Source organism: Phocoena phocoena, chromosome 1, assembly GCF_963924675.1.
Source record: "Phocoena phocoena chromosome 1, mPhoPho1.1, whole genome shotgun sequence".
NCBI classification, from domain to species: Eukaryota; Metazoa; Chordata; class Mammalia; order Artiodactyla; family Phocoenidae; genus Phocoena; species Phocoena phocoena.
This window is the reverse complement of record NC_089219.1, coordinates 147,397,317-147,421,851: the sequence shown is the minus strand read 5'-3', so window position 1 is coordinate 147,421,851 and position 24,535 is coordinate 147,397,317. Positions and strand designations below refer to the sequence as shown.

The window sequence follows — 24,535 nt, the reverse complement described above, 5'->3', positions numbered from 1 at the left end:
CAGCCACAGCACCTCCTGGACCTTAAGGAATTCAGTGTGAATGCGTCCTGGAGTTGCGCCCTGTGGCACACTGGACCCCAGTACTCGATGAGCCTCCCTTTTCTGCTTTTCCTGGGAGCAGTGTTGCCTGGGGTTTGAGGCTGGAGCTGCTGTTTGCATCTAGTGTGTGTAAATCTGCCCTTTGATCCTAGTCTGAAACCAGCATCATTTCATGATTATGTTTTAGTGACGCACTCTCTCCTGGTTTTCCTTTGATCTTTCTGGGTAGCTCCTTTGTGGTCCTCTGTGTTTTTTGTATGTTTGTTGGTCCGATGAGCACTGGATTTTTCTTTTCTTGTCTATGCAGTCTGTGCCCTTTTGGGTGATCTCAGTCATTCTGGAGGCTTCATTGCTACCCTTATACTGGGGACTGCTAAGTCTTTACTTCCAACTGAGGCGCTGTTTTGAGCTCCGTCCATGCCCATCCAGCTGCCTATTGACATCAAATAGACACCCCAGACTCAGCCCCCATAGCACTCCTTACCTCCCATATCATGGCATTCTTCAGCACCATTGTAATTTCTTACTATTTGTTTGTCTCTCTCATCCAGTGTACAGTAAGTCCCAGGAGAGCAAAAGCCTTGCCAATCGTGTTCTGCGTTACTCCTACTATTTCACACCGCGCCTGGTTATTGTTCACCCTTAGGAAGTATTTGAATAAGATTTTAAAATATTTTTTGTTTTAAACCAATTGTACTGTTTACTTGTAAGCATATGTATTACCATTATACAGTTCCATCAATAATCTTGTTAGCTTTATATCACAGGGCTATGATCACCATCATTTTGTGGCATGGTCTGTTGAAAAATTTTTTTCACCATCTGTACAAGTGGGGCATTTGCCCTCATCCCTCCTGTGCTTCCTTGTGCTGGAAGCTTTTGCGCTTAATCCCTCTCCTTTTGTGACCCTTATGACAAATTAAAGGGACATTTCCATCAGCCCCACCATGTATTTCCAGGAACTGAGGTCACAGAAATGAAGGAGTGTGACATCTTTCCATGCCTGTAGCTCAGTCCACGGGCAGCTTTTCCAGGACGTATTCCAGTTTCCTTTGGTACCTCTCCTGTTAAACCAAGCCCAGTTTCATGCGGATTCGTGACTAATGCACACTGTTTTTCTTGTCAGAACATGAAGAGGAACTGGACCAAGAATTTGACCTGGACACTGGCACTTTATTTGGAGGATTAAAGAAGGTACAGAGTGGGTCAGTGATAAACCTTTTCAATTTTCAAACCTGGTTTCAGTGTTTTGCATCACTTTTGTATTTGGCGTTGACCCAGCCATAGTACTCAGCAACGACTGGACATTAAGTACCTTTCCTGCTGTAAAAGGTGCAAGTGTGCCGTGTAGAGAAAGGCATTCCCCGTGCTTTGTCTTTATCTCATCCCATGTTCCCCTCTCAAAATACTAGAGATGTGGATCAGTAACCTTATCGGTTCATGCAGATTTCACTTTTGTAAAGTTTAGGAAGTTCCTTCCTGACCTAGCCATAGCTATTGGAGTCAAATGTGGCTCCTGGACTCCCTATACCAACTCATGGCAACTATGGAACTGTTTCCTTCCTGCCTCTACTGCCCCTGGCCGTCCACACCCTGCAGAGCATGCTGGGAATCCCCCGCCCCTCTGCTCCCTGGTTCCAGGTGGCAGTGGGCCATTTATCCTCCACTGCAGCTCATTGTGCCTGCTTAGATCGCTGGCAGGGTGGCCGCTGTTGCTCTCCTAGTGGTGACGGTTAGCACTTCTGTTCTTCAGAGTATGTCATGGGTAGGTACCAGACCCTCCTCTTTTGATTGCAAGATGTTAGACTACTTTCTGTGTCCCACCAGAACCCCTTTCCTCTTGAGTCTGGAGTTTTTCCCATTCTTCCCCTTTCAGTTTTCCAGGACCCCATTTCAGTAATGACTTGGATCACATGACGTCCAGCTTCAGCTCATTGTTTGGGTTCAGGTCAACCCTAGTGAAGAGCTGTGTATTTGTTTTTCCAGGCATTTGGATATGTTTAAAAAAATGATATCACACCATTGCTTTTTACTATTTTTGCTCTAAGTGTGTAGTGTGCCAGCTGTATTGTAAGTTTAATCAGCTGTTGTTGGTTGGCTTGGGGCACAGAATGACGCTTGCACTCCAGGTTCTGAGCACCTGACTTACAAATGAACTCTGGAAGACAATGAGTTTCCAAACTGGGTACTGCCTGTATTGATATCTTCCTACTTTGAGAGTTACAGATCTTACTTAGAATTGAAGAAAACTGGCTTCCATTTCCATTTGATTTTCTAGGGTAACCTGTCCCTTTTCTTCCAGCTCTGGCTCTGTACAGAGCCACCGTATTAAATACATGGCTCATGTTTGTCTGGGGCTGGGAAGCATGTCCTGCCCTGCATGATGCTCTTCCCAGTTGTTCTGCCCACCAGACATTTCCGTGAAAAGTTGGATATAAATTTAATTTTCGTGCATCGAATCCATTTGCAAATGTTTCTGATTTAAATAAGCCCTTTTTAGGATTATTAGTAAGACGTGTAATGTGGGTGGTATTGTGCCCACTTCAGAGATGAGGAAATTTGGGAAGCTGTATGTCACAGTGGAATTTGAGTTGTCACAGTGTTACAGAACTCAGGTTTAGCTGCTCATCGCTCAGGAATCCACTACTGAGAGATAAGTGTTGGGTAAAAGGAAAGGTAGCTCTATTGAGGTAGCTGTCAATCCTGGCGAGAAGGTGGACTCATGTCCCAAAGAACCAACTCCCCAAGTTTTGTTCAGAAATTATATAGGGAAAGGAGGAAGGGGCTATGTGTTGAGGAGAGGGTTGCAAGGTGCATGATCAGCTCGTGGACGTTCTTGGTTGGTGGTGAGGCAACCAGGAGTCAACATCATCAACCTTCTGGTTCTGATTGGTCTGGGGTCTACGTGCTTGTGGGCAGCATATAGTTAACTTCTTCCACCTGGTGGGGGTCTCAGTATCTGCAAAAGAGCTCAAAGGATATGGCTCAGGATATATCTATAGCCCCTGAGGAGAAACTAAAGGTCCTTGACTTTGTTTAATGGCTAAACTATTATTGTTTTGCCTTGTTTGGCTTTTTCCTTTGTTTTTGCATTTTCTCACTTCTCTGATTAAACTTACTCTTTGATTACGTTTTTCTGCAGACGAGACAGGCGGAGGACAGTGGGCAGGGGGGTTTGTCCTGGGAAGGCCCCACCGGGTCCTGCTCTGGTTACAACAGCAGATAGCCCTTGTGAGTGTCTGGGATCTACTCTTTAGAAATATACTGCTATTGGATCTCTTACAACAGAAAAAAAATGGTGATTTAAAAAAAAATTTTAGAGTCATAATTCAGGCATTTCAGATAATACTGAAATGTTTGCCAGAGGCAAAAATAAGCAAACTCATTTTAGACTAAGAGACTTTTCGCTGAAGAGAAGCAACTGTGAGGCAGTATGAGAAGCTGAACGAGGATCAGGCCCTGACAGGTTTGGAGCTCCCATGGATTTCACTGTTGCACGCTCAGCCCTGCTGGGTGTTGCTACTTCTAGACAAAGGGGCTTTGTCTTCGCTGACTTCCCAGCTCCCACCACTCCATCACGTTCAGCTGCTTGACTCCCTGCCAAGGCTTCAGAATCCTGGGGACATGACCTCTTCTGTGCATTCTCCATGACAGCCCCCTGTGGTGATGGGCACAGGCAGTGGATGTCAACGTTTAGGTCGACCCTGCCTTTGTGGAACAGTGCACAAGGCTCAGATAAAAGCTCCAAGGACTTTTTCTATTCTGAAAAATCTCTGTTCCTCTGTCCTGCTGACCATCGTTCCATCCATTCATCTGATGGTGTTGAGCACCTCTTGTCCTCATCTTTCTGTATCTCATTACCCTGCATAGGGGATGAGTAGTTTGGAGTCCTAGAATTTAGAGAGAAAATGATGAGCCAGGGTGCATAGCCAACAGATGAAGGAAATTGATTCTGTGTCCTTGGTGAAGATCATAAAATAGACCCGGGGCCATATGTAGTGACAGGAGGTTCATGGATGTCTGCTGGAAGTCTTATTTCAGCTAAAACGGAAGCCTAATAGGTTCTGAGTATTTCCTTTGGAGGTTATGGGAGGTGGCAAGCAAACGCTATTCTGGTCTAAATTCTAATCAAAAGGTGAAATTAGGCGTGAGTAGAAATCGTGAACTTTAGAAGGAAGCTTTTATGTCCTCTGACCAGTCCATCCTTTAAATGTCGCTAAACCTCAGCACTGCTGATCTCCTTTGTTTGGGGGCCTGTTCTGTACATTGTAGGGTGTTTAGCAGCATCCCTGGACTCCACCTCGTAGATGCCAGTAGCACCAAGTCATGACAGTCACGAATGTCTCCAGGAGTCACCACATGCCCCCTAAGGACAAAACCGCCTCTCTTTGAGAACAGCTGGCCTGCAGTCATATTTAAGGGCTTTGTCGTGCTGACTTGGCCATTTCTTACCTTTGCTCGTCCTGTTTCCTCCTCTGGATTGTGCTCCACCTCCTCCCTATCTGGTCCTCACTCACACTTCACATCTGAGCCCAGGTGTCTCCTGTCACGGAAGCATTGCATGGACCTTTAACTTGGACTTTTTAATGCTCATAGTTCCTGACACTTCTCTGCTTCTCTTTTTATCTCCTTCCACAAATACAGCTTTTAACGCATGTGTTTCTGTGCCCAAGTCCATGTGGAGTGCTAGGGACATAGTAGTGAACCAGACAGACACACTTCCTGTCCCAGTGTCTCCTAGTGGGGACAGACCAACAGTAAGTAAATGAATAAACGTTAACAGCCACAGATGGAGCTAAATGATCTGAAGGAGATGAACAGGGTGATGTGTAGTCATGCTTTGGATTGGATCTTGTACCCTATTATGATAAATATATTTGTACAGTGTTATCTTGTAGTATCCATCCTCCGCCAGACTGTGAATCTCACAGGGGCAGGGCTGGGATTTAATGAGTCCTGTATCTTCAGTGCCTGGGACAGAGTAGGTGAGTATTTTGCTGAATTTAACTGCAGGAAAGAGTGAGTAACACTGTGCCAGGTGGCAACATTGGCGTAAAATGCATCAGTCCTAAGTTCACCTTGATTGGCATGTACGTGAATGCCGAGTGGGACAGTGTTGACAGTCAGAGCAGGGAGAGACCACCGTGGGCACAAGCAATGCCACACTGCTTCTGGGGGCAGACCTTCAGCTGTGCTCCACAGAATGGGTGGGATTTGGCAAGGTCATCTGTAGAGAAGATGCTCTTCCAGAGGGGCTCAGTGTGGTTGGAAAGGAGACGAATGTATCAGGGTGATGGTGACTCAAGGGGAAGCTTCCCTTAGGACAGCGAAAGGTTGCTGGGTCTGACCACAGTCCTCTGGTTGCCGATGATGGTAGGGAGGATTATAGCCCAAATCAGGAATACCTTTGGGTCTTATCATTCCTTTGGTGTAAAGCTGCTTGTTTCTGCCGAGACGCCAGTTGTGGTGGGGGAGATTGCGTAGGTGTAGCTCTCAAGGAGTGTTCGGGTTAGGTATGCTGTGACGTTTGCATCCTGTTTTGTGATGTCTCTTTTTCCAGGCTTGAAAGTGCCTCCCCGCGTGGGCTCCGGTGGCCTCTTGGAGCAGTCCTGCACTGGGAACCTGTGTGTGGCCATGGACAGGTCGAACCCGATGCCTTTCCAGTTCTGGCCATCTGTCTCGGTGTTTGGTGGTTCCCTTTTGTCTTGCCTAGTGTTCTTGCTAGATGTCCCAAGAACATGAAGGAAACTTTTTAGTGGCCATGTTCCTTGCTTGATATTTCTAGATAGTAGGTTCTGAATCAAACTGACATGAATGAAGCTCCATGTTGGGTTGTATTATCATGAATTTGTTTTCCTTTTATTTCTTTTTTTTTTTTTTTTTTTTTGCGGTACGCGGGCCTCTCACCGTTGTGGCCTCTCCCGTTGCGGAGCACAGGCTCCAGACGCGCAGGCTCAGCGGCCATGGCTCACGGGCCCAGCCGCTCCGCGGCATGTGGGATCCTCCCGGACCGGGGCACGAACCCGTGTCCCCTGCATCGGCAGGCGGACTCACAACCACTGTGCCACGAGGGAAGCCCCTATTTTTATTTATGATTCAAGATAGTTGTTATAACGGAAAGAGCACAGGTGTGGAGTTGGATGGACTTGAGTTCAAAATGCAGTTTGCTCCATTTTGGAAAATCGTTCACCTCATTTGAGCCTTAGTTTTATGTTTTGGAATATGGGAACGGGAGGTCTTATTGTGGAGAAAGAGATGATGATAAAACACCCAGCATGTATGTGGTTGGTACAGAATGGATCCTCAGTCCATGCTGCTGTGGTCATTATTTTGTCCTTCCATGGATGATGACGTCCTTGCTTTAGAGCTAAGATTTGTTGATTCCCCCTGTCTGGCAAGGAGATAATGTTCTACAGAGAAACGTTTAAATCTAGAAGGGAATGGATTGCTACTGAAAGGAGCTCTCAAAAGCCTAATGCATTATGAAGAATTTTACATGTAATCAATTACTCATTTCTTTCCTGAGGACATCTCTTCCTGTGACAGTTCTGAAATTGGGGCCCACTTGTGAATGAGACGTTCTTTCAGAAGTAGAATCAGAGAGGAATTTTCAGTGCCTGCCAAGAAGGTTAGAAAGAGAAGATAAGATCAGAGAAGGGAAGCTTGATCACTTATGTCTTTGAATGTTAAGAGAGAAGAGGTCGTTTCTAAAGTAAAGATAAAATTTTTAGCTACTCAGATTTTACCTATAAAAATTTTAATATTCAACTTATTTATAAATTCCTCTGTATTTTGATACTTAAAAAAAAACCCTCAGCAAGCTCTATGTTGAATCATTTAACAAATATTCATTGAGTGGCTGCTGTGTGAGAGGCTTCTAGGCTGGGTGCTGGGGGGCTGTGACCTTCCAGGCTCTGTCTTCACTGGGCCCTGAATTCGGGGGACACTGATACTGAGACAGTGAGGTAAGTGATGCAGCTATTTACGGGGCATGCAGAAACAGAAGGTGCCTGTAACCCAGACTCACAGAAATTAGAGCTGAGGTACTGGGGAAGGATGGGTGAAGGGAGCAGCAGGACTAAGGACTGGATTTGAGAGAGTCCGTCAGTTTGGCTGGGAGGTTGAGTGAGAGCAAGAGATGATACAGGATAGACAGGGGCTGGATCATAAAGGCCATTGGGTTCCATAGGTGGAGCCTGGACTTTTTTCAGAAGGCAGGGGACGGTTACTGAAGGGGTTGGGGCCATTGCCATTTCTTTTGAGGACTCTTTGAGGAGCCTTGGCATTTCTCTACTTTGCCCGCCTCTCCCGATCTCCCCCACTCAAGGTTCGTGCATCCCTGGACTTAACGTCCTGGAATGTATATCTCATAACGTTCCTCAAAACCCATGCATGGCTCCCCATTTCTTACAGTATGAAGTCCAGACTCGGTGGCTGACATTCAGCCCCGTTTGTCCACTGGCCCTACCTCGTTTTAGCAGCCTCACCTCCATGTAGTAACCATGTGCTACTAAATAACAGGATCGTCTGCCATTCCCCAAGGATGCCTTGAGGTTTCCTCCCCGTCATCCTCATGCAGACTGGGCACACTTCCCTGCAGCTCAAGGAACAGCCCACGTGGAACCTTTCCTGACGCCTCTCCCCCCGGCTCCTCCCCCTGTTGGCATTGATTTCTCCCTCCTATGAGCTCCATTCCCAGGACTCCTCCCCGAGCCTGTGTTATAGAGCAGTTACCTGTTTTAGATGTAAGAGGATCTTTCATCCCTGCCTCGCTGGAGCAGGCATTCAGTAGTGGCGGTTGGGTTAAGGTGGACATGGCTGTCTGGTTGGGCACTTACTGTGAAGGATCATTGGCCCCCTGGCAATGTTTGCTTTGTTTCACGTGTCTAAACTCTGGCAGGTTTAGAGAGTGTAGGCCTTACCTCATTTTCATTAAGCCGTAACTCCTCCAAGATGATTCCGGTGTTCTGGTCGTGTCTGCCTTCCTCCATCTGATGGGAACAGGTGAACGTGTGGCTGTTTGTGTGAATTTTCAGCCCGTCCTTATTAACAGAGGATTGGATTTGATGCAGCTTTGCCCCTTCACAGAGGGGCTGCTCAGCAGAGGTAGATTCTTGTGTCCTGTGCCAGCCCCTCCAGGCAGAGAGGGTGTGGGCTGAGGAGTCTCCAAATGGTCAGAGCAAGAAGCCCGCAGACTAGTAACGGAGGGAATATTCCTGCGCACATGTTGGGCTTGATTCCTTCTTGTTTACATGAAGAACTCCTGCTCTTAACCTGCCAGTACGCTGTCTCTTGTCTAGTCTCATCCCTGCTGGATGTCCTTCCTGATACGTAGGAGATTTGCAACTAGGCGGGGGGAAAAGCGAGGCAGTCGTGATTTCCTGGGGAGCACAGGAAAGGGAAGCTCTCTGCCTTATGTGAAAATAGGGTCTGTAATGCAGATGGATAAGCATCAAATTTGCTTAATTAGCTCAATCACTAAGGCCCCTGCTTGGCCCTCCTCTCTCTTTTATATCTACTAACTCATGCAAAATATTGTTTTTTTAAAAAAATTAATTAATGATTGATTGATCGATTTTTGTCTGCGTTGGGTCTTTGTGGCTGCACGCGGGCTTTCTCTAGTTGCGGCGAGCGGGTGCTACTCTTTGTTGCGGTGCACGGGCTTCTCGTTGCAGTGGCTTCTCTTGTTGCAGAGTACAGGCTCTAGTCGTGCAGGATTCAGTAGTTGTGGCTCACGGGCTTAGCTGCTCCGTGGCATGTGGGACCTTCCTGGACCAAGGATCGAACCTGTGTCCCCTGCATTGGCAGGCATATTCTTAACCACTGCACTACCAGGGAAGTCCTCCCAAATATTGTTTATTTTGTTTTAAAGTTTCTTGAAGGAGCCGGGAGAAGATAAGGTGAAGTTAGAACCAAGGGTTTAGCCCTGCAGGACTAAAAAATCAGGTGTGTGTATGTGTGCACGTACACGTATGGAGGGAGAGAAGAGAGAAAAAGAAACAGATTGAGAGAGAGAGAGGTTCCCCATGACTACTTAGTAAAACCTTGAGGTGATGATATAGGTTTGGAGTGGTGAGACATTTCTCAGCCACAGGCCAGTCAGTTTACAAGTAATTCTTTGCTAATCAACTGCTTTTCTATAGGTGCTGTGGGTTAGGGGAAGTAAGAAGCATAGCTTCTCTCCTCAAGAAGCTAATACTCCATCTGAGAATGCCAGGCTGCCATGTGGCTTTAATAGGGATGATGCTCTAGTTATTTAACTAAGGGCGGCAGCATCTGTCAAGCTGAAGAGGTAGCAGGTGTACACAGCCAGGACAACTGACCCTGTTTGTGTGTCCTTCCTGAAAATCGGCATTACATTGAACAAAGTGTTTCCATTTTTATGAGTGTCCCTGGTTGGTATAGCCCAAAATTGCCAGGTGAGTTTCCAACCTTGGAATGACCAGGGAAGGCTCCCCAGAGGAGGTGGATCTGAGCTGAGCCTTGAACAGGATAGTGTTTTGAACTGACCCCAGTCTGTCTGATTGTTGAACAAAAGTCATATTCTTTGGTTTTACTCTTATTAGCTTCTGGTAGTTGGAGGTGGGTAGGAGTTAAATATCTTCCTTTCCTGTAACCTCACTACCAAGTGGTACGTCACAGGGAAAGAGTTCAGATCTGAATTCTGCCATGTGTGCAAACACTTGTTTATTTCTTCAGGGGCAGGTACAAAATCTGCCACTGAACCTGTTCTCTGTCTTTAGGTTCTCCAACAAGCACCCTGCAGGAAGGATTCATCTGAGGCTGAGGCAGTTCTACTCTGTGGGCTGGAGCAGACACCCTGCTAGTCTGACAGGAGGAATGGAACCTTATGAAGTAAAGGGACATAGAAGCACAGGGGGTGCTAGAAGGAGGGCTGTTTTCTCTGAAGCTCTGGGTGCCTGCTCCAGGGATTCTGATGCCTCACCCTTTTGAGGTTATTGGAGGCTGAGAAAATTTCTAACCCACTGCCTATGTTGAACACCACTTCCTTCATTTGTACATTACTTATTTCTAACATCCTTAATGCCAATAAATTCTCAGGTGCAGCTTTCAATACCAATATTGAAATCATTTGAATTGTAGCCATGTCTGGAACTGGATTTCTGACTGGGACCCTTCGGATGCTAACTCATTCCTTCTGGAATGTGGACTCTGCATTTGGGCACTTTTATTGTCAAGAACAGCCCCTCAGGGTAGAGGGGGTTGTTTACACAACACATCCTATGTAAGTGCTCCAACGGATAGGATTCTGAGAGTAGAAGGAGCAGAGTTCAGCAGTGGCTTAGAGCTGAAATTTGGGGAGAGACATGGGGGAGTGGGGAGGAGGGGAAACCCTTCCTTTTCCCAGTACATTCCCTAAAAGTGGTGCCTGTCACCATTCTTTAAAAGGTTATTACCTTTTAAAATCATGACATGACAGTTGATAAGTCTCTGTTAAAAAGAAATTAGAAGCAGCTGCAGGATAAAAGTGAGATCATGGGCCCGTGGGAGATGTGAAGGGTGGTTTCTTTGTGTGGGGAACTGACTGAAGCCACTTGCAGGATCACAGTATCTGCTGAAAAGTTCACGTTGGTGAGGGTTAGTTAGTCCATTATAATTTTGCTCGCGGGTTGTATGAAGGCAGTTCTCCAGCTAAATTTGATCACACATATAAACATTTATTAGGCAAGCAGTAGAAACCAGTTCATACCAGCCTGTTTGCTGGGCTGGGTGAAGTTTCAGGAGGCTCTTTGTCTTTTAGAAGCTGATACCACTACCATGCATTTAAGGTTCCTCTCATGGCTATGACATCATGCACTGGGGATTCTGGACAATCTGGCGTCAGACCACCACATACTTTATGACTTGGAACTGAATACAGGACCTTTGAGTGGGGCTTCAGGGCCATCACTTAGGATATATGTTTTCAACATTTTAGATTCTTCATTATATAGGGGAGGGAAGGGGAACGATTCAGTTGTTTTAGTCAATGTTTCTGACGTGAGTGGCAACTGGCAAGTCAACACTTCATCAGTGGAAATTCATTTGACATAAATTTATGACATTTTACTAGAACAGCTCAGGCAGTAAACCAATAAAACTTTATAAGCTTCTTACTTATAATACTAAAACTGTGTAGGTTAATCAGAACAGTTCAGGTAGAAAACCAATAAAACCTTAGCCTATAAGCTTCTTATAATACTAAACTTTGTAGGTTAAGAGGAATAGTGGCATGTTGAAAACAGCAAGAAGATGGGTTATTTCAGAAAGATCATGTCTTTTATTACAACATCAGACACTAGCCCTGCCAAAGCAAGGCCTCAAAAAGTTTGTGGAACATTCAGACTTAGTTCTCTTCACGGAAATCTTTAGTAAAAGGCGAAAGATTTATTCTATCTGAAGAGAAACCAGACTATAACGCTGGTTTACTAAGCTCATTTCTCCAGTAACCACAGATCCTACTTCACTGATGGTGGCTCTTTATCCCCAAGGGCACTTCCTGCTTAAAGTTTGTACAAGGGATTTTGTAAGCAAACTTCTCATAGTTAGAAATGTTGAGTTGAAAGGAATATTCTTTTAAACTTGAAAGGATTGTACTCTATACAGGGTACTGTGGGTATGCAGATGAGAAGTCTGACTCATCAACTTTGAGATTCTGCAAATACCATAGTATTCCTAGCATGCCTCAGGAACCACCATTAGGGGGCGAAGCAGAGGTCTACGTGGCTGGGCTTTAAACCCCATCCTGGTTCAACCATGGAAACTGCAGTTTTTGTATGTGGTGTACTGGGACTTTTGAGTGTGGTTCTATTCCTTTCCTTTCATTAACCACCAACACAGTTAAAATACAGAACCAGAAAGAACTTCCTTTCTGCCTCTTTCTTGTCACACCCATCCTGCTCATCCCGAACCCATGGAAGCCACGGTTTTGTTTTTCCATCTCATGATTTTGTCATTTGAGAATGACATTTGAGAATGTTATATAAATGGAGTCATATGGTATTATAACCTTTGGAGACTGGCTCCCTCCCCCGCCCCCAGCTTAATGCCCTTGAGATTCATACAAGTTGTGTGTATCAGTAATTTATTCCTTTTCTTTGCAGGGTATTAGTTAATGATATGGATGGACCACAGTTTGTTTAACCATTTGACTCGTGAAGGACATTTCGGTTGTTTCCAGTTTTTGGCTATTATAAATAAATCTGATGTGAATATTTGTGTACAGGTTTTCGTGTGAACTTAAGTTTTATTTTCTCAGGGATAAATACCCAGGTGTTTGATTGCTGGATTGTATGATAAGTACATGTTTGGTTTTGTGAAAAACTGTATGAACTGTTTTCCAAAATGGCTCTACCATTTTACATTCCCACCAAAAAAATGTATGAGATACTCAGTTTCTCTGCGCACTTACTAGCATCTGGCCTTATTAACATTTTAAATTTCAGCTTTTCTGATAGGTGGGTCGTGATATCTCATCATGGTTTTAGTTTGCGTTTCCCTAATAGTTAAAGATGTTGAACGTATTTTCATGCACTTATTTGTCATCTCTATATACTCTTTAGTGAAATTCTGTTCATATCTTTTGCCCATTTTCACTTGGATTGTTTGGCTTATTTTCACTGTTGAGTTCAGAGAGTTCTCTGTATAGTCTAGGTACTAGTTCTTTGTCAGGTAGGTGGTTTGCAAATATTATTTCTCAGGCAGTAGCTTGACTTTTCATCCTCTTGGTAGGGTCTTTCACAGAAATCCAGTTTATTAATTTTTTTTTTCTCTTAAGAACTGTGCTTTTGGTGTCATGTCTAAGTACTCTTGGCCTAGTTTTATGACCCAAAGATTTTTTTTTTTTCCCACAAAGGTTCCTAGTTTTGCATTTTACCTTTAAGTCTGTGATCTCTTTTGGGTTAATTTTTGTGTTAATTTAGGTAGAGATTTATTATTATTATTTTTTTGCTTATGGATGTCCAATTGCTACAGCACCTTTTGTTGAAAAGACTGTCTTCCTCTATTGAATTGTTTCACACCTTTGTCATAAATCAGTTGGCCAAACTTGTGTGGCTCTATTTCTGGGTTTTCATTTCTGTTCCATTGATATATGTATCTGTCTTTACACTAATGCCACATTTTCTTGATTACTGGTGAGTCTTAAAATCAAGTAATGTAATCTAACTTTATTCTTTTTTTCCAAATTGTTTTAGCTCATTTAGTTCCTTTGCCTTTCCAAATATGCTTTAGAATACGCTCTTCTATATCTATAAGACTTTTTGCTGGGATTTTGGTACAATTCTGATAAATTTATAGATCAATTTGGAAAATTGATGTCTTCACTATGTTGAATTTTCCAATCCATGAACACAGTGTGTCTTTAGATTTATTTACATCTTTTCGGATTTATTTCATTAGTATTTTGTAGTTTTTAGGAGACAAATTCTATACATGTTTTGTTACATTTATGCCTAAGTATTTTATTTTTTGAGCGATTATAAATGGTTTTACATTTTAAATTTCAATTTCCACATGTTCATTGCTAGTATATAGAAGTACAGTTGGCTTTTACATGTTGATCTTATATCCTGTGGCTTTTCTGAGCTCATTTATTCCTTATTGGAGAGTTTTTTTTCCCTTTCTTTCTGGACAGACTTGTTGAGTTGTTCTGTGTAAACAATCATGTCACCTGCAAATCGGGACATTTTCATGTCTTCCTTTTCAATCTATTATGACTCTTCTTTTCTTTTCTTATTGTGCTGGCTAGGACTTCTAGTATTATGTTGAATAAGAGTTATGAGAGTGTACATCCTTGGCTTTTTCCCAGTCTTAACCATTAACATCAGTCATTCACCATTAAGTATGATGTTTCTGTAGGTTTTTCTGTAGATGTTCTTTATCAAGGGGGGAAAGTTTCCCTCTATTCCTAGTTTTCTGAGAATTTTTGTGAATCAGTATTGAATTTTTTTAGGTGATTTTTCTGCATCAATTGGTATGATGATGCTATTTTTCTTCTTTAATTAAGAAAATGTTAATATGTTGCATTACTTTGATTGATTTTTGAGTATTGAACCAGCCTTGCATCCCTGGGATAAACTCCACTTGGTCATAGTGTATAATTTTTTTATATATGTAGCTGGACTACACTTGCTGATATTCTGCTGAGATTTTTCTTGTCTGTGTTCAGGAGCGATATTAGACTGTAGTTCTCTCTTTATCTCTGAGTACTGTCTATGTCTGATTTTTGACTAATTATATATGGTCTTGTATCTTTAATTTCGGATTCCATGTGTTTATTACTAGACTTAGAAAATGAGTTCGGCAGTATCTCCCCTATTACAGAGAGGTTCTTTAGGTGTCAGGTAGAATTCTTTAGTGAAACCATGTGGGACTGGAGATTTCTTTTTAGGGATTTTAAAACCATGAATTCAATTTGTTTGATGGTTAAAGTGATATATATATATTTAAAAATTTTTTTTGAATATTATTTAATTTATTTTTTTAATACAGCAGGTTCTTATTAGTCATCAATTTTATACACATCAGTGTATACATGTCAATCCCAATCGCCCAATTCATCACCCCCCCCTCCACCCCCCCGCCCCCGCCACTTTCCCCACTTTGTGTCCATACGTTTGTTCCCTACATCTGTGTCTCAATTTCTGCCTTGCAAGCTGGTTCATATGTACCATTTTTCTAGGTTCCACATATATGCGTTAATATATGATATTTGTTTTTCTCTTTCTGACTTACTCCGCTCTGTATGACAGTCTCTAGATCCATCCATGTCTCAACAAATGACCCAATTTCGTTCCTTTTTATGGCTGAGTAATACTCCATTGTATATATGTACCACATCTTCTTTATCCATTCGTCTGTCAATGGGCATTTAGGTTGCTTCCATGACCCGACTATTGTAAATAGTGCTGCAATGAACATTGGGGTGCAATGTGTCTTTTTGAATTATGGTTTTCTCTGGGTGTATGCCCAGTAGTGGGATTGTTGGATCATATGTTAACTCTATTTTTAGTTTTTAAAGGAACCACCATACTGTTCTCCATAGTGGCTGTATCAATTTACATTCCCACCAACAGTGCAAGAGGGGTCCCTTTTCTCCACACCCTCTCCAGCATTTGTTGTTTGTAGATTTTCTGATGAAGCCCATTCTAACTGGTGTGAGGTGATACCTCAATGTAGTTTTAATTTGCATTTCTCTAACAATTAGTGATGTTGAGCACCTTTTCATGTGCTTCTTGACCATCTGTATGTCTTCTTTGGAGAAATGTCTATTTAGATCTTCTGCCCATTTTTGGATTGGGTTTTCTGTTTTTTTAATATTGAGCTGCATGAGCTGTTTATATTTTTTGGAGATTAATCCTTTGTCCGTTGATTGGTTTGCAAATATTTTCTCCCATTCTGAGGGTTGTCTTTTCGTCTTGTTTATGGTTTCCTTTGCTGTGCAAAAGCTTTGAAGTTTCATTAGGTCCCATTTGTTTATTTTTGTTTTTATTTCCATTACTCTAGGAGGTGGATCAAAGAAGATCTTGCTGTGATTTATGTCAAAGAGTGTGCTTCCTATATTTTCCTCTAAGAGTTTGATAGTGTCTGGTCTTGCATTTAGGTCTCTAATCTATTTATTTATTTATTTATTTTTTGTGGTATGCGGGCCTCTCACTGTCATGGCCTCTCCCGCTGTGGAGCACAGACTCCGGACACGCAGGCTCAGCGGCCATGGCTCAGGGGCCCAGCTGCTCCGCAGCATGTGGGATCTTCCCGGACCGGGGCGCGAACCCCTGTCCCCTGCATCGGCGGGTGGACTCTCAACCACTGCGCCACCAGGGAAGCCCTCTAATCTATTTTGAGATTATTTTTATGTATGGTGTTAGGGAGTGTTCTAATTTCATTCTTTTACATGTGGCTGTCCAGTTTCCCCAGCACCACTTATTGAAGAGACTGTCTTTTCTGCATTGTATATCCTTGCCTCCTTTGTCATAGACTAGTTGACCATAGGTGAGTGAGTTTACTTCTGGGCTTTCTATCTTGTTCCATTGATATATGTTTCTCTTTTTGTGCCAGTACCATATTGTCTTGATTACTATAGCTTTGTAGTATAGTCTGAAGTCAGGGAGTCTGATTCCTCCAGCTCCATTTTGTTCCCTCAAGACTGCTTTGGCTGTTCGGGGTCTTTTGTGTCTCTCTACAAATTTTAAGATTTTTTGTTCTAGTTCTGTAAAAAATGCCATTGGTAATTTGATAGGGATTGCATTGAATCTGTAGATTGCTTTGGGTAGTATAGTCATTTTCACAATATTGATTCTTCCAATTCAAGAACATGGTATATCTCTCCATCTGTTGGTATCATCTTTAATTTCTTTCATCAGTGTCTTATAGTTTTCTGCATACAGATCTTTTGTCTCCCTAGGTAGGTTTATTCTTAGGTATTTTATTCTTTTTGTTGCAGTGATAAATGGGAGTGTTTCCTTAATTTCTCTTTCAGATTTTTCATCATTAGTGTATAGGAATGCAAGAGATTTCTGTGCATTAATTTTGTATCCTGCAACTTTACCAAATTCACTGATTAGCTCTAGTAGTTTTCTGGTAGCATCTTTAGGATTCTCTATGTAGAGTATCATGTCATCTGCAAACAGTGACAGTTTTACTTCTTCTTTTCCAATTTGTATTCCTTTTGTTTCTTTTTCTTCTCTGATTGCCATGGCTAGGACTTCCAAAACTATGTTGAATAATAGTGGTAAGAGTGGACATCCTTGTCTTGTTCCTGATCTTAGAGGAAATGCTTTCAGTTTTTCACCATTGAGAATGATGTTTGCTGTGGGTTTGTCCTATATGGACTTTATTATGTTGAGGTAGTTTCCGTCTATGCCCACTTTCTGGAGAGTTTTTATCATAAATGAGTGTTGAATTTTGTCAAAAGCTTTCTCTGCATCTATTGATCATATGGTTTTTATTCTTCAGTTTGTTAATATGGTGTATCACATTGATTGATTTGCATATATATTGAAGAATCCTTGCATCGTTGGGATAAATCCCACTTGATAATGGTGTATGATCCTTTTAGTGTGCTGTTGGATTCTGTTTGCTAGTATTTTGTTGAGGATTTTTGCGTCTACATTCATTAGTGATATTAGTCTGTAATTTTCTTTGTAGTATCTTTGTCTGGTTTTGGTATCAGAGTGATAGTGGCCTCACAGAATGAGTTTGGGAGTGTTCCTTCCTCTGCAATTTTTTGAAAGAGTTTGAGAAGGACGGGAGTTAGCTCTTCTCTAAATGTTTGATAGAATTCACCTGTAAAGCCATCTGGTCCTGGACTTTTGTTTGTTGGAAGATTTTTAATCACAGTTTCAATTTCATTCCTTGTGTTTGGTCTGTTCATATTTTCTATTTCTTCCTGGTTCAGTCCTGGAAGGTTATACCTTTCTAAAAATTTGTCCATTTCTCCCAGGTTGTCCATTTTATTGACAGAGAGTTGCTTGTAGTAGTCTCTTAGGATGCTTTGTATTTCTTGGTGTCTGTTGTAACTCCTCTTTCTTCATTTCTACTTTTATTGATTTGAGTCCTCTGCCTCTTTTTCCTGATGAGTCTGGCTAATGGTTTATCAATTTTGTTTATCTTCTCAAAGAACCAGCTTTTAGTTTTATTGATCTTTGCTCTTGTTTTCTTTGTTTCTATTTCATTTATTTCTGCTCTGATCTTTATGATTTCTTTACTTCTGCTAACTTTGGGTTTTGTTTGTTCTTCTTTCTCTAGTTCCTTTAGGTGTAAGGTTAGATTGTTTATTTGAGATATTTGTTGTTTCTTGAGGTAGGCTTGTATAGCTATAAACTTCCCTCTTAGAACTGCTTTTGCTTCATCCCATAGGTTTTGGATCATCGTGTTTTCCTTGTCATTTGTCTCTAGGTATTTTTTGATTTCCTCTTTGATTTCTTCAGTGATATCTTGGTTGTTTAGTAACGTATTGTTTAGCCTCCATGTGTTTGTGTTTTTTTATGTTTTTTCCCCCTGTAATTCGTTTCTAATCTCATAGCATTGTGGTCAGAAAAGATGCTTTATATGATTTCAATTTTCTTAAATTTACTGAGGCTTGATTTGTGACCCAAGATGTGATCTATCCTGGAGGATGTTCCATGCGCACTTGAGAAGAAAGTGTAACCTTCTATTTCTGGATGGAAAGTCCTATAAATATCAATTAAATCTATCTGGTCTATTGTATTATTTAAAGCTTCTCTTTTCTTATTTACTTTCATTTTGGATGATCTGTCCATTGGTTTAAGTGAGGTGTTAAAATCCCCCACTATTATTGTGTTACTGTTGGTTTCCTCTTTTATAGCTGTTAGCAGTTGCCTTATGTATTGAGGTGCTCCTATGTTGGGTGCATAAATGTTTGTAATTGTTATCTCTTCTTGGATTGATCCCTTGATCATTCTGTAGTGTCCTTCCTTGTCTCTTGTAACATTCTTTTTTTTAAAATCTATTTTATCTGATATGAGTAGTGCTACTCCAGCTTTCTTTTGATTTCCATTTGCATCGAATACCTTTTTCCATCCCCTCACTTTCAGTCTGTATGTGTCCTTAGGTCTGAAGTGGGTCTCTTGTAGATAACATATATATGGGTCTTGTTTTTATATCCATTCAGCAAGCCTGTGTCTTTTGGTTGGAGCATTTAATCCATTCACGTTTAAGGTAATTTTTGATAGTATGTTCCTATGACCATTTTCTTAATTGGTTTGGGTTTGTTTTTGTAGGTCCTTTTCTTCTCTTGCATTTCCCACTTAGAGAAGTTTCTTTAGCATTTGTTGTAGAGCTGGTTTGGCGGTGCTGAATTCTCTTTGCTTTTGCTTGTCTGTAAAGGTTTGGATTTCTCCGTGAAATCTGAATGAGATCCTTGCGTGGTAGAGTAATCTTGGTTGTAGGTTCTCCCCTTTCATCACTTTAAGTATATCATGCCACTCCCTTCTGGCTTGTAGAGTTTCTGCATTGAGAATTCTACTGTTAACCTTATGGGAGTTCCCTTGTATGTTATTTGTCATTTTTCCCTTGCTGCTTTCAATAATTTTTCTTTGTCTTTAGTTTTTGCCAATTTGATTACTATGTGTCTCGCCATGTTTCTCCTTGGGTTTATCCTTTATGGGACTGTCTGTGCTTCCTGCACTTGGGTGGCTATTTCCTTTCCCATGTTAGGGAAGTTGTCGACTATAATCTCTTCAAATATTTTCTCGGGTCCTTTCTCTCTCTCTTCTCCTTCTGGCACCCCTATAATGTGAATGTTGTTGTGTTTAATGTTGTCCCAGAGGTCTCTTAGGCTGTCTTTATTTCTTTTCATTCTTTTTTCTTTATTCTGTTCCGCAGCCATGAATTCTACCATTCTGTCTTCCAGGTCACGTATCCGTTCTTCTGCCTCAGTTATTCTGCTATTGATTCCTTCGAGTGTAGTTTTCATTTCAGTTATTGTATCGTTCATCTCTGTTTGTTTGTTCTTTAATTCTTCTAGGTCTTTGTTAAACATTTCTTACATCGTCTCGATCTTTGCCTCCATTCTTTTTCTCAAGTCCTGGATCATCTTCACTATTATTTTTCTGGAAGGTTGCCTATCTCCACTTCATTTGGTTGTGTTTCTTGGGTTTTATCTTGTTCCTTCATCTGGCACATAGCCCTTTGCCTTTTCATCTTGTCTCTCTTTCTGTGGATGTGGTTTTTGTTCCACAGCCTGCAGTATTGTAGTTCTTCCTGCTTCTGTTGTCTGCCTTCTGGTGGATGAAGCTCTCTAAGAGGCGTGTGCAAGTTTCTTGATGGGATGGACTGGTGGTGGGTAGAGCTGACTGTTGCTCTGGTGGGCAGAGCTGAGTAAAACTTTAATCCACTTTTCTGATGATGGGTAGGGCTGGGTTCCCTCCCTTTTGGTTGTTTGGCCTGAGGCAACCCAACACTGGAGACTACCTGGGCTCTTTGATGGGGCTAATGGAAGACTTTGGGAGGGCTCACGCCAAGGAGTACTTCCCAGAACTTCTGCTGCTTGTGTCCTTGTCCTCACGGTGAGCCACAGCCTCCCCCTGCTTCTGCAGGAGATCCTCCAACGCTAGCAGGTAGGTCTCGTTCAGTCTTCACTGGGGTCACTGCTCCTTCCCCTGTGTCCCGATGTGCACACTACTTTGTGTGTGCCCTCCAAGAGTGGAGTCTCTGTTTCCCCCAGTCCTGTTGAAGTCCTGCATTCAAATCCCACTAGCCTTCAAAGTCTCATTCTCTAGGAATTCTTCCTGCCGTTGCCAGACCCCCAGGTTGGGAAGCCTGATGTGGGGCTCAGAACCTTCACTCCAGTGGGTGGACTTCTGTGGTATAAGTGTTCTCCAGTCTGTGAGTCACCCACCCAGTGGTTATGGCATTTGATTTTACTGTGATTGCGCCCCTCCTACCGTCTCATTGTGGCTTCTCCTTTGTCTTTGGATGTGGAGTATCTTTTCTGGTGAGTTCCAGTGCCCTCCTGTCGATAACTGTCCAGCAGCTGTTTGTGATTCTCGTGTTCTCACAAGAGGGAGTGAGAGCACATCCTTTTATTCCACCATCTTGGTTCAGGGCCTGCCCTGTGATTTGTCTGAGAGGGGCTGAGAAGCTTAGGGAGGCCAAAATGATATATTTTTATTGGGTGAATTTTGGTAGTTTGTGATTTTTGAGGAATTAAGCCATTTAATCTAAGTTGTCAAATTTATGTATATAGAGTTTTTCTTAGTATGTCTTATTATCCTCATAATGTCTGTGGACTTTGTAGTGATAGCCCCCTTTTTATTCCTGATTTTGGTAATTTGGGTCATCTTCTTCTTTACTTTTTGCTTGTTTTCTGGAAATTTGTGAGCGTATTGATTTTTACAGAGAACCAGCTTTTTGTTTCATGAGGTTTCTCTATTTTTCTGTTTTCAATTTCATTGATTTCTGCTCTTTTTGTCCTTCTTCTTGCTTGCTCTGTGTTTGTTTTGCTTCTCATTTTCTAGTTTCTTGTGGTGGTAGCTTAGAATTTTGAGATTTTTACTCTAATGTAACTGTTAAGTGTTTTGTATTTTCTTCATCACTGCTTTAGCTATACATTTTGATAAATTGTCTTTTTATTTTTTAAAAAAATTAATTAAGTTTTGGCTGTGTTGTGTCTTCGTTGCTGTGTGGGAGCTTTCTCTAGTGGTGGTGAGTGGGGTCTACTTTCTGTTGTGGTGCGTGGGCTTCTCATTGTGGTGGCTTCTCTTTGTTGCAGAGCACGGGCTCTAGGTGTGCAGCCTTCAGTAGTTGTGGCATGCAGGCTCAGTAGTTGCTCCACGGCATGTGGGATCTTCCCAGACTAAGGCTTGGACCAGTGTCCCCTGCATTGGCAGGTGGATTCTTAACCACTGCGCCATCAGGGAAGTCCCTGTCTTTTCATTTTTATTCAGTTCTATTTATTTTTTATTTCCCTCAACACTTCCTCTTTGACTCGTGTTATTTAGAAAAGTATTTGGAGAGTTTCCCATTATCTTTCTGATACTGATTTCTAGTTTGATTCCATTTTTGTCAGAGAATACACTCTGTATGATGAAATTCTTTTAAATTTGTTGGGATTCGTTTTATGGCCCAGGATATAGTCTATCTTAATGAATGTTCCATGGGTACTTGCAAAGAATGTGTATTCTGATGTTGTTGAATGGTATGTTCTACAAATGTTGATTAGATCCTGTTGGTTGGTAGTGGTAAGTTTTGTTGTATCCTTAATGATTTTCTGTCTGGTAGTTTTATCAGTTGCTGAGAGAGAGGTGTTAAAGTCTCCAACTATAGTTGTGGATTTGTCTATTTTTATCTGTTCTATCAGTTTTTGCTTCATATGTTTTACAGCTCTGTTTTTTGGTGCATATACATTTAGGATTGTTATGTCTTCTTTATGGATTGACTGTTTTATCATAACTTAATGATCCTTTCTGACACTGGTGATTTTCTTTCACTGAAATCTACTTTATCTGATATTAATATAGTCACTCCTGCTTTCTTTTGATTAATATTTGTAGCCCATGTCCTTTTCTAGCCTTTTATTTTCAACCTACCTATATCGTTATTTTGAAGTGAATTTCTTGTAGATGGCATAGAGTTAGATTGCTTCTTAAAAGTCCATTCTGCCAATCTCTGTCTTTTAATTGGTATATTTAATTTGACTGGGTTCAGATTCTTGAATCTTTAGGTTTATTCCTTTTGCAAATTTGGGAAATTTTTAGTTTTTATTTCTCTGACTATTTTTTCATCCCCACATTTTTCTCCTTTCTTTCTAGGATTCCAATGACACAAATGTTAGACCTTTTATAACCGTGTTACAGGTCCCTGAGGCTCTGTTTATGTTTTTCAGCCTATTTTTTCTCTGTTATTCAGACTGTGTAATATCTGTTGACATATCTTTAGGCTCAGTGTTTCTTTCCTCTGTAATCTACCTCTGCTATTAAGTCCATCCAATGAGTTATTTTATTTGATTTATTCCTCAAGTCCTGAGGTCCCTAGCCAGTCTGCCACCTTCTTTCCATCTTTCAGAATCTTCTTATGTTTGTTTTATAATTACATCCAGGGTTTTTAGCTGTCCTTAGTGGGAGGGTTAGGGGGAAATGTGTTCATTGTATCTTGACTGGAACTAGAAGTCTCTGTGTTGAAGTATTTAAAATAAGTTCAGAAATGATAAAAAAAAAAAACCCGATAAGTCATTTTATTTTTTTATTTTTTTTAATTTTTTTTAATTTTTTTTAACATCTTTATTGGGGTATAATTGCTTTACAATGGTGTGTTAGTTTCTGATCTACAACAAAGTGAATCAGCTATACATATACATGTGCTCCCATGTGTCCTCCCTCTTGCGTCTCCCTCCCTCCCACTCTCCCCCTCCCACCCCTCCAGGCTGTCCCAAAGCCCCGAGCTAATATCCCTGTGCCTTGCGGCTGCTTCCCCCTAGCTATCCACCTTACTACGTTTGTTAGTGTGTATATGTCCATGACTCTCTCTCGCCCTGTCAAAACTCACCCTTCCCCCTCCCCATATCCTTAAGTCCGTTCTCCAGTAGGTCTGCGCCTCTATTCCTGTCTTATCCCTAGGTTCTTCATGACATTTTTTCCCCTTAAATTCCATATATATGTGTTAGCATACGGTATTTGTCTTTGTCTTTCTGACTTACTTCACTCTGTATGACAGACTCTAGGTCTATCCATCTCATTACAAATATCTCAATTTCATTTCTTTTTAAGGCTGAGTAATATTCCATTGTGTATATGTGCCACATCTTCTTTATCCATTCGTCCGATGATGGGCGCTTAGGTTCTTTCCATCTCCGGGCTATTGTAAATAGAGCTGCAATGAACATTTTGGTACATGACTCTTTTTGAATTTTGGTTTTCTCAGGGTATATGCCCAGTAGTGGGATTGCTGGGTCATATGGTAATTCTATTTGTAGTTTTTTAAGGAACCTCCATACTGTTCTCCATAGTGGCTGAACCAATTCACATTCCCACCAGCAGTGCAAGAGTGTCCCCTTTTCTCCACACCCTCTCCAGCATTTATTGTTTCTAGATTTTTTGATGATGGCCATTCTGACTGGTGTGAGATGATATCTCATTGTAGTTTTGATTTGCATTTCTCTAATGATTAATGATGTTGAGCATTCTTTCATGTGTTTGTTGGCATTCTGTATATCTTCTTTGGAGAAATGTCTGTTTAGGTCTTCTGCCCATTTTTGGATGGGGTTGTTTGTTTTTTTGTTATTGAGCTGCATGAGCTGCTTGTAAAATTTGGAGATTAATCCTTTGTCAGTTGCTTCATTTGCAAATGTTTTCTCCCATTCTGAGGGTTGTCTTTTGGTCTTGATTATGGTTTCCTTTGCTGTGCAAAAGCTTTGAAGTTTCATTAGGTCCCATTTGTTTATTTTTGTTTTTATTTCCATTACTCTAGGAGGTGGGTCAGAAAGGATCTTGCTGTGATTTATGTCATAGAGTGTTCTTCCTATGTTTTCCTCTAAGAGTTTGAGAGTTTCTGGCCTTACATTTAGGTCTTTAATCCATTTTGAGCTTATTTTTGTGTATGGTGTTAGGGAGTGATCTAATCTCATACTTTTACATGTACCTGTCCAGTTTTCCCAGCACCATTTATTGAAGAGGCTGTCCTTTCTCCACTGTACATTCCTGCCTCCTTTATCAAAGATAAGGTGTCCATATGTGCGTGGGTTTATCTCTGGGCTTTCTATCCTGTTCCACTGATCTATCTTTCTGTTTTTGTGCCAGTACCATACTGTCTTGATTACTGTTGCTTTGTAGTATAGTCTGAATTCAGGGAGCCTGATTCCTCCAGCTCCTTTTTTCGTTCTCAAGATTGCTTTGGCTATTCGGGGTCTTTTGTGTTTCCATACAAATTGCGAAATTTTTTGTTCTAGTTCTGTGAAAAATGCCAGTGGTAGTTTGATAGGGATTGCATTGAATCTGTAGATTGCTTTGGGTAGTAGAGTCATTTTCACAATGTTGGT

The 24,535-nt window shown here is 41.5% G+C and overlaps 1 protein-coding gene and 1 non-coding gene across 4 annotated transcripts in view; one reads left to right on the top strand and one right to left on the bottom strand.

Annotated features, from left to right (window-relative positions):
- Positions 1 to 24,535, top strand: part of HHAT (hedgehog acyltransferase) — a 338,123-nt gene that overhangs the window by 12,815 nt on the left and 300,773 nt on the right. For all 3 annotated transcript variants that reach the window (XM_065881461.1, XM_065881452.1, XM_065881444.1), the window contains exon 2: positions 1,166 to 1,233. In XM_065881461.1, coding sequence (XP_065737533.1) covers positions 1,166 to 1,233 — 68 coding nt within the window. The remainder of the gene's footprint in view (positions 1 to 1,165; positions 1,234 to 24,535) is intronic.
- On the bottom strand, positions 11,341 to 11,456 carry LOC136141189 (U5 spliceosomal RNA). Its single transcript, XR_010657712.1, has one exon. It is a non-coding gene; the product is annotated as a U5 spliceosomal RNA (small nuclear RNA).